This window comes from Lissotriton helveticus, chromosome 3_1, assembly GCF_964261635.1.
Source record: "Lissotriton helveticus chromosome 3_1, aLisHel1.1, whole genome shotgun sequence".
In the NCBI taxonomy this organism is placed as follows: Eukaryota; Metazoa; Chordata; class Amphibia; order Caudata; family Salamandridae; genus Lissotriton; species Lissotriton helveticus.
Window position 1 is genome coordinate 572,491,704 of NC_136061.1, and position 15,469 is coordinate 572,507,172.

General features: G+C 45.3%; 1 protein-coding gene across 3 annotated transcripts in view; it reads left to right on the forward strand.

Annotated features, from left to right (window-relative positions):
- NME9 (NME/NM23 family member 9) overlaps nucleotides 1-15,469 on the forward strand; it is a 697,622-nt gene that overhangs the window by 589,170 nt on the left and 92,983 nt on the right. For all 3 annotated transcript variants that reach the window (XM_078680514.1, XM_078680516.1, XM_078680515.1), the window contains exon 21: nucleotides 3,959-4,090. In XM_078680514.1, coding sequence (XP_078536640.1) covers nucleotides 3,959-4,090 — 132 coding nt within the window. The remainder of the gene's footprint in view (nucleotides 1-3,958; nucleotides 4,091-15,469) is intronic.

Genomic DNA, 15,469 nt, shown 5'->3' on the forward strand with positions numbered 1-15,469 from the left:
TTGCGTAATCTATACTTTTGCTGGTTAAATGCAGCGCCGTTTCTACCATTAGGCAGGACTAGGCGGCTGCCTAGGGCGGCAAATGGGAGAGGGCGGCAAAAACATATGTTTGGGAAGGCTTGAACGGCCTTTGACCTCGAAAGCCCATTGGGTAGGACTTCTACAATTTGACGTAATGTCATGTCACATCACGTTCGGTACCACGGGCGCCAGCGTCACACAGCAGATTTCAGGACAGACAATCCTCTCCCAGCAGGCGCGTGAGAGTGCTCCACTGCCACGCTAAAATGCAGTTCACTGGCAGAGGCGGCGTGTTCTCCGCTTCACCTGGAGTTCACGTCTCATAACGGCACAGCACTTTGGTAAGTGTATAACAAAAGCCAGTGATGGAAGACGCATTGCTTGAGTTGCTTGCAAATGAGCTCGGTCAGCCTGTAGGTGTTTTTCACTAGCGTGCATGAAAAAACACAGAAAGAAAGAGAGAGCATTATTAATTTCTGCTGCGCGCTGTTGACCTGTCGCTGAATCCGATTCATTATAGCAATTAATATTGACCGCATGTCCAATCAATGTTTTTGGGTCTCACTTTAGAGGCTGCCCTAGTGCCACCAGCCTCGCCCTGTCAGACAAATCGATGGCTCTTACTTTAACACAACAACAATATGGCACGGGAAACAATTGACACAACGTGCGGTGACACACAGGGAGGAAGATGACCCGCAGCACTACTGCCAGGGCCAGCCTTTAGTGTGGGCGAGCTGGGCACCAACCCAGGGCGCCTAATTGTATAGGAGCACACTTGTTAAACATACTTATCATTCATTTTGTCTCAAGGGTGTCTGCGCAGTCCATTTTCGTCAGGTACTGCATACTCTTGTCAGCACTCGTTCCATCTCGTTATCACCTCCCCTCAGCTCAAATATAAACCTGAATAGGTGATTTAGGTGAAGGGAGCGAGGGAGGTGCTCTGACCTGTGACCACAGAGTGCACTCCTCACCCCCTCTAATGCCACCAGCAGCAACAATTAGTAGGCCGCAGATTAGGCCAGCTGTGGCAGAAGCTTCGAGAGTCCCCTAGCACGAGTGAGCCCATGGGTGACCCCCATATACAATGAAGGAGTTGCCACAGTGCAATGCTCCTGTTCTTCCTCATGCAGTCGGAAGATAGGAACGCTCTTGTTTGCAGTTTTGCAACACGGACTGGCCTCCTTGGCTGCACCTACAAAGGCACACAGGGCACTAGGAGCAACAAGAAATACACTTTGTGAATCAGTGTTAACCAGGTACCACTCTCTAGAAGCAAAAGATACTCGCAGGAAGCTTGTGCCAAGGGGCATCGGCTGTCCACCATGAGTAACTCCCTGTGAACCTGTGCCCTCTGGATACCCACTTCTAAAAATAAGACCAACTTCAAGGAATCCTGTGCCAGCTATGCGCCCACTGTCCACCTACTAAACCTTGTAGTGAAAACTGTGCTAGTAAATCGCCCTCATTCCTGCAAGCAACTCCAGGAAAGGTTTGCCAGCTGGGCACTACCCTGCCCATGAACGCAGGGGGAGCAGCTAACATACTTACCTGTTCCTGCCACAGACTGCCTGCCCGTCAAGGGCACCTTGAGGGATCGTGTCTCAAGAGGTCATGCGCTGTCAATCAATATAACCCGGAAGCAGCCTGCCCCGCCATTTGACAAGATGCCCTGTTCAAGGAGCCCGACCCGCCGTGCCCTGCTGACCTCCGACTGGGCGCTGCTCCTTGCGGTGGCCTGCATCCTCTCTGCCGAAAAGTCTGAGGCTAATCGACGGAAATGGCAAGGTCTGAGGGGGGAGTGTCTGGCGAGTGGTCAGAATGTGTAATGTGCAGAGAAATAGTTATTCTATTGTATTTCAGGCCAGCATTTATATAACGCTTGCTTACTAGCCCATCCCTCCCCATGTGGGGTGCTGAGGCGCTTGCCTACATGGGCAGCCCGCTAGGGTAGGGTGTGTGGTCGGTAAGTATTTTTCTTTGTTTTGATTCTGGGTGGGAAGTGTTTCCTTGTGGTGCATGATGACTGCCAAGGTGTCGTTCTCGTGGTATGAGCCGTAGCGCTTAGAAGTCTGTGATGGATGAAGTGTGAGAAGCACACCTGCAACTTTATGGTTTTCAGTATGGTGGTAGCTTAAACATATCAAGTCCACTTCATGGATTTATTTTTTTATAATTAGAGGTCCTGTTTTTATGGTATTTATTTTTTGACATGTCCATTCGTGTTTATCCACTTTATTTTTTTGGTAATTTTCTCTGTATTTGCCCATAGTCATTTTGTGCTTAGTCTAAAAAAAGATGCTACAATGGGTATATTTCCACATTAATTTAACAGACAAAAGTTTACTCATGTTTGGATGACCAGCGAGTTCTAGGCATTAGAGTGCAATACAGTCACCTGTAATCATTCCCATTGTGGAGCAGCATAGACCGCTGTATTGCTGCATTTATTTAAACTTCATTAGGAGATCTTTTTTCTTTTTTTTATGTTCTCTAAATGTCAGTTTGCATAGCTATTGACCTGGCACGCATGACTGATGCTAGGGTGAAGAAAACCTATTTTCTGTATTTTTCCATACTTAAAAACAAATACAGACAGGAAAATCTATTGTTTTCTGACCGTATTTATATGTAACAATCACTACAAACTGGAAGCCATACTTATGATATATTCTGCTTAACTGGGTCTACCAGTCTGAAAATTTGGGTAAAGTTGTGGCCCAGAGCTGGCATGGTTGGAGGGCGATAGAAATGGAGTGAACTGTTGGGGTGGAAATTTTTTGTTTTAGCCTGGATGACAGGGGGAGAGAGTGATGGTAGTAAAAGGGAGGGGGGGCGGCATTTTTCAATACTCATCTAGGGCGGCAAAACACCCAGAAACGGCCCTGGTTAAATGACAATTCAGTTGCTACTTAAAATGCACTTTGGTACAATGTGTTTATTTTTGCTCTTGTATAGAACGGTCTTTGAGAGGGATATCCATATTTGATGCAACTGGCCCTTAATTTTGACTGGGTGGTGGACAGCAAGTCCTTTTGGAGCTTCAACGTGAGGTTCAATGGCCGTTTCTATCACCTTTTGAAGGCTGAAGTTGGCAAACGTTCAGCAGAATTCTTAGATGTGAATCATTTTAGATGTGTTTTGAAAGATTGTGGGTGCAGCTGGTAAACCCCAACAGGCTAATTCAACATATTTGTCAACAGAATGCCTAATTTCTTTATTCTGCCTTGAGTAATAAGTTAGGTCGCTGTCGTCAGAGCAGAGATTCTTCTTGTTTTATTCATGTTACACTTTCCTTTCGATATTGTTCTTATCGTACTATTTCAGGATTGCACATCTGCAGCCCTTAGCCCCTTCGGAAGGAAGCCATATTCATCCCTTTTATATGGAAACATACAGATCCTCAGTGTTATTTCCTTTGTACTAATTATTGGTTTGAATTCTGGTACGAAGACCCACTCTTTTGAACCATCTAGAAATGCAGTAGGTAATTCAGCATGCTTAAAAGAGGAAACCTAAGACAGTGACTTCTCCACTCAGTGAGTGGAGGAGCCTATGAAAATGGTCTATAAATGTTTTTCGAATTGATTGAAATATTGGAATGTTTTGTTTCCTGTAATGTAAAAAACATGAAACTTTATAATCATTATAAAGGATATGAAGTGCCTCTGTTATAAGAAAGTAATGGAGTCTTTCATAGCACTCCTAACATTTATGTTTGAGTACAGCATATGTCAGAAAGTTTGGGAAGGTCCATGAGTATTGTGCAATGTTTACGTGATTAATGTTACAACCATGTCACACATCTGGGGATGGGGTGTTTATGTGTGTGAGGGGTGGTAGGGGATGGGTGTGGGGTGTATGTGATTTTGTGGGTGAGTGTGTGCTTCTTATTTGTGCACAGTCTTTAATCATCAGCCTTTGTCCCTTGTAGATTCATTAACTGAGGACGAGCCTCTGGACGAAGCAAATGACATGGCGAATGCTGAGCAAAAGGAAGCAGAGGCCCCTGACAGTAGCAGCCCTGTGGAGGAAAAAGGAAATAGTTTCTCTCCCTTAAAAACAGGTGCCATTTTAATAGAATTGCATCTTTTTCTTCTAAGGGTTTCCATTTGCCTCTGAGGATAACCATATTATGAAGTCTTTCTTACTTGGGAACTCTCTAGGTTCAGTCATTAGTGCCAAGGATTTACATTCAAGTTCTTCGAGCAATGGGTTGGTTTCTCGGTGTTTGGTACATATTGTTACAATATTCCTAATGATCTTCTCAAGCATTGTATCACTCCTAGATTCACATGCTTTTGGATTATTTCTTCCCTGTATTCAAGATGGGAAGCCTTGGTTTTTTAACATAGTCGGATGGCTCAAATTCTGGCTTCTCCAAATAGCTTGCGAGCTAGTGGTAGTTATCCAGCTGTCCTTCCTGAAAACCAGTGTACCACATTAGAAACTTTTACATGTTTAAATTAATAGGTGTATTGTAGGCTGACCAACTGGCATTGGTGCAAATTCAGGACGGGGAGTGTAAAAATTCAGGACAAAGGGTCAAAATTCAGGACACAAATTCAGGACAGGAGGTCAAAATTCAGGACAATAGGTACGTTTTACAGACACATCAGAGGTCGCGCAATAGTATATAAGTAAGCCCAGCCATTTCCAAACATATTCAACCATTTGCAAACCTATCCATCTTGTATCCTTCCAGCTATCATTTCACTCATCCATCCCTTCATCTATCCCTTCATCCATCCCCTCATCCATCCTTTCACTCATCCTCCATTATCCATCCATCCATCCACCCTTTCACCCTATCTATCTGTACACTTATCCATCCACTCTTCATACCATCCATCCATTCACTCATCCATTTAGCCATTTACCCTTTCACCAATCCAGCCATCCTTTCACTTACTAATCCTTCCACCCATCCACTCTTTTAGTCATCCATCCATCCTCCCTTTCTCTCTCCATTGACCCTTTCACTTAGCCATCCTTCCTTCCATCCATCCATCCATCCACCCATCCATCCATCTACTCATCCACTCATGAATCCATCCATTGACCCTATCATTCATCCATCTATCATTTCACTCCTTCACACATCCATTCATCCTTTTGTCCATCTACCCTCCCTTTCACTCACTCATCCATCCTTACATCCACCCTTTCACTCATATGTCCATTCATTCACCCTTTCACTTATCAATCCATCAATCCATCCATCATTTCACTCATCCACCTACCCACCCATCATCCCACCCACCATCCACCCACCCACCCACCCATCCATCCTTTCACCCACCCACCATCCACCCACCCATGCTTTCACCCACCCACTCATCATCCATCCATCCTTTCACCCACCCACTCTCCATCCATCCATCCTTTCACCCACCCATCATCCATCCATCCATCCGTCCTTCCCCTCATCATCCATCCATCCTTCCCCTCATCATCCATCCTTTTCCCTCATCATCCATCCATCCTTCTACCCACCCACCCACTCATCATCCATCCATCCTTCCCCTCATCATCCATCCATCCTTCCCCTCATCATCCATCCATCCTTTCACCCACCCATCATCCATCCATCCATCCATCCGTCCGTCCCCTCATCATCCATCCTTTTCCCTCATCATCCATCCATCCTTTTCCCTCATCATCCATCCATCCTTTTCCCTCATCATCCATCCACCCATCCTTCTACCCACCCACTCATCCTCCATCCATCCTTCCCCTCATCATCCATCCATCCTTCCCCTCATCATCCATCCATCCTTTCACCCACCCCTCATCATCCATCCATTCCCTCATCATCCATCCTTTCTTTCACCCACCCCCTCATCCATCCTTTCACCCACCCCCTCATCATCCATCCATCCATCCTTCCCCTCATCATCCATCATCCCCTCATCCATCCATCCTTCCCCTCATCCATCCATCCTTCCTTCCCCTCATCCATCCATCCATCCATCCCCTTCTCCATCCATCCCCTCATCCATCCATCCATCCATCCCCTCATCCATCCATCCCCTCATCCATCCATCCATCCTTCCCCTCATCCATCCATCCTTCCCCTCATCCATCCATCCTTCCCCTCATCCATCCATCCTTCCCCTCATCCATCCATCCTTCCCCTCACCCATCCATCCATCCCATCCATTTATCCTTCCTCTCATCCATCCATCCATCCTTCCCCTCCGTCCATCCATCCATATTCCCCTCATCCATCATCCAGCTACCCTTCCACCCATACATCCAGCTATTTACATTTTCTCTCCATCCTTCCCCTCACTCATCAATCCATCCATCCTCTCTCATTATCCATTTATTCAATCTTTCATTCATCCATTCACCCTTTCACTAATTCATCCAGCCATTCACCCCTCCCTTCACTTACTTACTCGCCCACCTTTCCATATTAATTTTGAGCTGAGCCCTTCTGAGAAGAGGCCCATCAAGAACTTCACCCTCGCTGCAGGGGCCGTTCCAAGACTGGGACAGAAGCCACCCAGGGCGGAGACAGGATCCACCACAGGGGGGGACAAGAGCCATCACAGGCGGGGGTGGACTGGAGCCACAACATGGGGGGACAGGAGCCATCACAGGCGGGGGTGGGCTGGACCCACAACATGGGGGGAAAGAGCCATCACAGGCGGGGGTGGACTGAAGCCACAACATGGGGGGACAAGAGCCATCACAGGCGGGGGGTGGACTGGAGCCACCACATGGGGGGACGGGAGCCATCACTGAGGGGAGGGCAGGAGCCAACACGGGAGAGTGAACAGGATCCACCAGGGTGGGCACAGGGGTGGGCATGCAGTATTCTAGTATCATCTTGGGCTCCTGCCCCCTCCTGCACAAGACAACGAGAAGACAGGCTCTCTGTCCAAAATGCCACCCCCCACTGTGATGTACAGTACTTACAGGAGATACTCTAAGAGAACTGATTGAACTGATTTTCCTCCATACTTTGTTAATCAGTGTGGGTGTGATTGTGCCATTTCTTTATTGTATTACATTATAGACTGCATGTTTGATGAACCGAGGTTTGCTTACAATTTAGTGACAGTAATTAAGCTCGGTGAAGAGAAGCACATGCTGGCTTGGTGTAATCAGGGGTGTAATGTGGCCGAGTCTAGGATGTTTGGGGCCCTGGGTAGCAATGGAATGTGTGAGCCCCCCTCTAACTAGCAGAGACATGATGCATTCAGGGCTGTTTGCATGTGAATAGATGTCGCTGCTCCTGAGCCTGCAGCCCCTCCCTCTCAGTCACCTTCGAAGCACCTCTTAACAGCTCATCAAGGGCTGGAGGTGTGAGGGTTTCCATCCTGCTGTGACGCTCCAATGCTGCTGAGTATCTGAGGAGCTTTGGTGCAGCATCGGAGTCAAGAAGGGAGGTGGGTGCACGATGTGCCGGCTTTAGGGTGGGGCAACCGGTGCCCTGTTAAAATGACGGACAAATGCGTCCGTTAAAGAATCCTTCACGGACAACGGACAGACGGCCGAAATTACGGACTGTCCGTGAAATTTACGGACGGTTGATCACCCTATATTGAAAAGTGTGCATTAAAGACAAAATGTGTGCGTTTTCAGAACTCAAAGGCTGTTTTTGAGAAAACTGGTTACATTTTCAAAATATATTTAAAGTTGATATTTGAGTGAGAAATCATGGGACAATGGGGCTCTTAATTCTAATATTATTAACCTGGTTTCTAGGGCATTGCAGCTATGTAGGGCATTGCAGCTATGGCTGTTATGCATTACCCATGTATAGGCATTCCACACGGACAAAACATTTTTTACATTGCTGCTGGCAACCATCCCTAATGATCCGAGTGATCACTGCTGGTATTCTTACATGGTTTCGTCACTAATGGAATGATGTCTGCTGTGATCACTATTATAACTGATTATATTGGTAGCTCTGGATGATTTTCATTGAATACAAATAGCTCGTGTCACAAAAAAGGCTGGGTACCCCTGCAGTACACTGATGACCATCTTCAGAATTCTAATTCATGTTAAGTGTTAGGAAACTCCCAGAAATAATTCCCCCCTCTGAAACATATATTTCCATACTTTGATAGGAGAGTTACACAGAGAGTCTTTGTCGAGCACTTTCTCCTTAGGTGGCCTTCCTTCGGGGATCTCAGGGCCCACGCTATAGTCCAGAAGACAGGGATAGCATGCGATTTGACCCATTCCTCATCACTAACTTGTTAAAAAAAATTCTAATGGGTGTTGCACATTATCTACATAGACTCCTTCCTTCATTAAACATTATTACAGTGGGCTCCTTCCTTCATTAAGGACCCCCATCATGTAATCTTTGCTTCTCAATTTAACCTAAAACATCCATGCATGAAAGGCAAACATATGTATTCCTTCTTTAAAGAGGATATCAAAATCCTTAACTCAAAGTACCCTGCATTCTCATTCTCTGACTTTCTTGACAGGTCACTGTTACAAATGGCAGATGAAGGGAATGCCTTATTCCTCTCGATATGGGGAAGAGAGAAAATGTTCTAAAGAGAGATAGTCTTCATTCTTGGAGACACCTCCAGCTGTGCAACCCATCTCAGAAGAGAGATATTTTCCCCCATGTGATGCCTGTGTCGACCAAGTTGAAGCATTCCAACATGCTATGTTGGAGATCTTTGCAGGGCCTACATCTGACACACCTTCGCTTGATCACACGGAGGCAAAACCATCAAGGCCCTTGTTGAGCTCAGGGTCAGTTACTTAATTTCTAACTTTGGCACTTTGACATCTACTGTGATGGTGCAGACATAATTAACATTGTTTCTTGTCCCTGTGGCTCCCTCAGAGCCAACAGAGGCACTTTATCTGAAGCTGGCAACTGAGACTTTGTGGAAATTACGATCCAACCTTAGATGCCATCCATTTCATACACAGCATCATCCTCATCTCTATCTAAAATTGTTTTTTTGGCTAAACTGGAACTGACTTCATAAATAGAGACTCTGCCACATATTGGATTGAGAATTTTTAATAAATGCCAGTAGAGAGACCACCTTTTTGGATCGGGCACTTTATACTCTGCTCCTGACCAGTAATCTATGGTGTCCCTGATACCGAGAAAAAGCTGCCAAAGTTTGACATTAGAAGAACAATGCAATATCTTAGAGGCCTGCTGCTTCCTCCTGCACACCATACAATCTGCTGCCTGTAGACACACCTCAGGGTCTCCGTTGATGTCGGAGGTGCAGGAGCGACTCCAATGAACAGAAGTCCCCATTCTCAGCGTGGCTTGGTATGCAGCAATGCTCCGAGCAGTAGCACATACGAGACTACTTCCAAAACTATATGAACTCGGGTAAGCTCTGCTCTTTTGCTTCGTTCTGGGCACAAACGTGACAAGGCATCTCCTTTCATGTTGAAACTGGTGGGCCTTTTTCTGGCTGTTTTCAAAGAATCCAAATCCCTAGATGCTCTGAGTAAAAATTGTTTTGCTTCGGCGAGTTTAGTCGGATGACCCTTGAATGGTTTATGTTTTCTGACACTATACTCCCATAATTTGTGGGGGATGGCATTGCTGATTATCCACAGTTTTAAAAATCAGACCAAGGTTATACAAGCAATCTGAAGCACAAGTAGATTGCCAAACCCCTAATCGCTACCAGGAATTTAAACAGTAAATGTGGGATATAGTCTCAGTACTCCAGGTTCATCATATGCGGAGGTCCTTCTCTGACCTACTGCAAGATATTATGGGTGCCTCAAAACAAATGATGCAAACTGGGTTGGATACTGTAGATGCAGTTTTGCATTCAGTGGGTTCAGGCATGAGGCTGCTTTGTGCCGCGCCTGGATGCATAATACAGTGTTTTGGGGAATTTATTGGTAATGCCGTTTGACAGGCAGTGGCTATTTGGAGAAAAGGCTGATTTGTCTTTGGAGAAATGAAAGCAGAGCAAAGCTATTGGTTGCACTTTTGGTCTTGCCACTCTTTCAAAGTTGTTTTACTACCAAGGTAAGATGTTTAGAGACTACATCCATTAATTTTCCCTCTTCCTGCAGCAATAGCAACAGTCTTTCTTTATCCTGTACAGAAGTGGGGATTACATAGAGATAGGATTGCGTATGCTTCGTCCTAATTCTCTTACACCTCAGTTACTAAACCCCTTTGGGTTCTCTGTCCAGCCAGAGCACAAGATATTAGTGTGGGGCAGGGAGAGGGGGGGAGGGGGGCAGGTGCCAGGTTTCCTTCCGAAATTGCAGAGGTAGACTCTAACTGATCCCTGCAGGTTATTCTCTGCCATTTTTTCAGAGACTGCCTCCTTTCCCCTCTCCAGTCATCCTCTCCTTACACACAGAAAAACAACCTAAGGAACCAAATCTCTACTCTTTTGGTTATAGAAGTAATAGAGATAGTCCTTCTATCAGAGAAAGTGAAAAAGCTGTTATCACTAATACTTTCTAATCCTGGAAATGGGAGAAGTAGTTAATCTTAGCTTGGATATTAGATTTGTAAACACATTTCTGAGGAACGAGAAATTCATAAAGTTTATCTTATAGCACATCCCTCTTGCCCTTCAATTTCGAGACTAACTAGTTTATTCTGCAAAATACACACTTCCATATTCTAGTCTCTCCGTATTACAGACAGTAATACGGAGTGGGTGTCCCCATTGAGAAGTTCATTTTAAGTTCTCTATACTGCCATCCCGCCTGTCTTCTGTGCTGTGGGTGTTAACAAAGTCAATGGTGATAGCAGTAGTCCCACACCTACTTTAACCCTTTTGCTGCTAAGCCTTGTTTTGGCTATTTGGGGTAGTTTGCGCTTAGGCTCCTGTAACTGTTCGTCCACATAAGGCATCTACGCCAAATTTGCATAATTTTCTTCCAACATCATGAGGTTTTAAAGGTACCCAGGGTTTCTGGATTCCCCTGGAGGTGACACAGAAATTAGCCAAAATGCAGCAAAAATGTTTTGGGGGAGAGGGAAATGGGGGAAAAGTGCTACAGAAGAAAGCGTCTGGCTTTTCCCCGGCAAATGGTATCAACAAAGGGTTTGTGGTCCTGAAATCATCAACTTCCCACCTTTCAGGGACAAGCTGAAAGCCAAAATCTTTTATACAGTTTTGTCATTTTAGTGGGACATAGCCTATTTTTGCTACTTTTTGGGGCTTTCAACCTCCTTCCAGTTATTGGTAGAAATGGGTATGAAAGGAATAATGAATCCCGGAAAGCTATACATTTATGAAAAGTAGACACAATTATGAATTCAACAAGGGGTTATTTGTGTAGATCCTTCAAAGTTTTTTTATAGAAACAGTTGAAAATAAGAAAAATTGAAAAATTGTTGAAAAAAACAGCCATCTGTGCCAACGTTTTCACCTGTTACTTCTTCTGAGTATGACAGATTCTCTAAAGCATTATACCTTTACATTCGCTGGACCATTCTGCTTGTGGGGATATATAGGACTTGTAGGTTCACCAAGAACCCGAGGAACCCAGAGGAACCCAGAGCCAATAACTGAGCAGCATCTTGCAATGGTTTTTCATTATGTATACAGCAATTTGTTTGGTAAAATATAAAGAGTGAAAAATAGATATCAAAGACACCTATGTAGGCACCTACCGGCAGGGCAGTTCCTGTTACACACATCTTTGATGCACACGTACATAAAGGCCTGGGGAGATATGACCGAGGAACCACGGACGCACTTATTGGTGCAATATTTGCACGTCATGGGAAATGGATCCCATGTGATACATTGGTTAGCACAAGCACTATTGTCGCACACAGCTCGCACCCTCCAACCGCTGAGAGACAAATGGGCAGCAGATAGGGGCAGGGACTGGACGGACATGGAATGGGAGAGAATACTGGAGGGACCCATTATTATCCCACGCAACTCGCGTTTCAAGATCATCCAATTTTACATAATACATAGAGCGTATTTGTCACCTGACAAAATTAACCAATATTTTGCAATAGACACTTCAATATGCCCGCGCTGCTCACTAACAAATGCGGACATCCTGCATATGCTCTGGACCTGTCCCAGGCTGCTGGCATACTGGCATGGCATAACGTCGCTGTTAACGAAAGGGGCTGGTGTGGAAATGCCACACACATGGAAGGCATGTTTGCTGGGCTTATTTAAGAGAACGAAACCTACTAAAGTCCACACCAGGTTTTGGGATCTGGGGCTTGTCACCGCCAAGAGGCTTATCACCAAACATTGGAAGAGCAGGGACCCACCACGAATCCAACATTGGTGCACCTCCTTCAATAACTGGGCGGCAGCGGAAAGCGCAACCCTTCACAGGGAGGAGACGGCGAGACTGAGAGCCATCCCAATTGTACAGCCTTGGGATGACATTTTAAAATCCTTTCACCAGGCGTGTCTTTAGCAGGGAGTCACATAGACGCCTGTTTGGTTGAGCGTCATTGGGATGACAGATGAGAAGGAAGGTAGTGCACCCAGGAGAGGTGACCTGATATCAGCAGACTATAGCGTGTCACGCACACAAAATAAGATACCGATCACACGCCACTGATAAGTAACTCTGACCCGCCCCCCCCACACGTAAGACTGGATACCGATACTCCACCATAACCACGCTGAAGATAAATCCACCCACCCCCTATACTGCAACCCTCACACTTGGGAGCAATAACGTGCATACATCGACACAAATGAACACATTACCTGCTTACACACCCTTTTAGACCTACCCCAGAACAGTGCCTTTTGTATTCTTTTTTTCCTTTTATTGTTATCGACCCTTTTCATTATTTACCTTATATATTCGTTCACCCCCCCCACCCCCAGTTGACCGAGTTAGCGGTGTCCCGACGAGCTCATTAATTTACACGATAGTTAAACTGTTTGAAAACCACCGCATTGAACGTTATACGTTTGTTCCCTAAACGGTTAGCAACACTCATACCTATATTTGAGGGACCACTCCACATAACGGGTCTTCCGGATATGATAAGAGAAGAGAGGAAACGTCACATAAGAATAACACCGAGTCCTAGCTGGCACACATATGTGAAATACACCATATTCACAACCGATCCAGACGACGACCTGCCCTTTTTGACACCCCACTGGGCACACATTTACCGTACACGATGGGCCATGGCTCTGTGACATGCACCATCGACTCAGTTCCTAGGCGCCATCTTCCTTTTAACTGATGACCCATAGCTCTGTGGAGATGGGAAACACTCTCTGGTATAAAATACTACGAGGAACTGTTATATGATCCATGTATTCCTTTTCCCCTTCCCGCATCAACAGCTATGATATGAGACAACTGTAATGTATAATATTGTTATTGTGCATGATCATTGTCGTGACTTGAAAGGATGACTTCTCATTTACCCTCCTCAATCTATTGCTTTGTATTGTGACTATAAGTCGAAATCTCAATAAAAATATGTTAAAAAAAAAGACACCTATGTATTTCCGAAATGGGAACAAAATATAGAGTTTAGAAACAGTAGCTATTTGCACATCTCTGAAATTGTGGGTACCCATTCTAGCATGTGAATAATAGGACATTTTTCAGTGACTTTTTTACACATTGTTTTAAATTTGGAAGGTAAAATGCATAGAAATTCAATAGGTAATAACAGTTGCTCTACAATTCTGTGTTCCCCTAAGTCTCCAGATAAAAATGGTACCTCACTTGTGTGGGTAGGCCTAGTGCCCGCGACAGGAAACGGCCCAAAACACAATGTGAACATACCACATTTTTACATTGACAATTGAACCTTTTTTTGCAAAGTGCCTAGCTGTGGATTTTAAACCCTAGATCAGCCGGCACCTAGGGAAACATAGCAAACCTATACATTTTTGAAAACTTTACACCCAGAGGAATCCAGGATGGTGTGACTTGTGTGGCCCTCACCAGATTCTGTTACCCAGAATCCCTTGCAAACCTCAAACTTTTTCAAAGAAAACACATGTTCCTCATATTTCTGTGCTGGAACGTTCTGGAATCTGCGTGGATTCACAAAATTCCACCCACTCAGCATTTCCCAAAGTCTTACAATAATAATGGTACCTCACTTGTGTGAGCAGGCCTAGTGACAATACAGGAAATGGGCCAAAACGCAACGTGGACACACCACATTTTTACAGTGAAAACTGGCCCTTTTTTTGCAGAGTGCCTAGCTGTGGATTTTGAATCCTAGCTCTGCCCGCACCTAGGGAAACCTAGCAAACCTATACATTCTTGAAAACTCGACACCTGGGGGAGTTCAGGGAGGTATGGCTTATGTGGAGCCCCAATGTTGTCCTACCCAGAATCTCCTGCGAACCTCCAATTTAACTGAAATAATCACTTTTTCTCAAATTTATTGATCAAAAAATCCACTTTCCCGAGGAGAAGCTTACCTTCTCCTCCTCGATGCACTGGAAGCAAATGGCTTCCAGCACGTTCAGTTTCATCTAATGATGTCTGCACACGATGCGCACTAACGTCATTAGATGACGTGGAAGAACGTGCCGGCGGTGGAGGCAGCATGAAGGGTGGCCCATAGGGGAGTGCCAGGGCTTCCCCCGTGGGTGGGTGCTAGAACGGCCAGGAGCCGTCCCGAGCACACACCCACTGTGTCTCAGGACGGCTCCTTGCCGTCCTGAGCATGAAAGGGATTACAAAGGCTTCCATATCTACCTTTATAAGGATATCTGATAGAGACATTTAACTGCAGATACCTTGCTGTTGAATTTTCAGGCATCAGACTGGTTCCCGAAGATTTGTTTTATAGTAGTACCCCTGTGGGCCTTTAGTTGGTGTCGGTCCATGTCGTCTATATAGGCAGCACCCTAGTGCGCTAACATCCGTTCTTTTCTTTCCGTCCCAGCCAGCACAGAAACGTCCAAGAGAGCTACTCCCTGTCACTTTGTGACAGACTTTTTTTTACTTTTTATTGACTCTTTTTGGTGTGCTATGTATGTCAGCCTCGGGGTTCAAGCTGCACAGTGCCTGTCACCGCATAATGTCGGACACGGACCCCAATTTGGTGTGTCTCTGGTGTCTGGAGTGCAGGCACGACACAAAGTCATGCTCTGTTTGCCGGGCCATTGCGCCAAAAGCTTTGAAAGAGCTGTCCCTAAAGCTGATTGTGGCCCAGCGTCCGGCACCATGGAGGTCGCCTTGTTGATCTCGCTCCCGGTCTTGGTCAATCTGGAATGTTTATGTCCCCCTATGGTATTTTGTGCTACATTAACATTATGCCCTAACGGTGAAACCTTAGATGAATGGATAATGGTCATGTGGCTAAACTGTCTGTTTGTGAGTATATACATTTTGGTTCCCCCACCACTTTGGCCGCTTGTTTTTTCTAACTTCTCAGATTTCTGCAGAGTCATTATCATACATGGAGTGACTTGAGCTATCAAAGCCATAATACGCACTGTGATCATATATGTATAAAAACAAGATATGAGGTGAA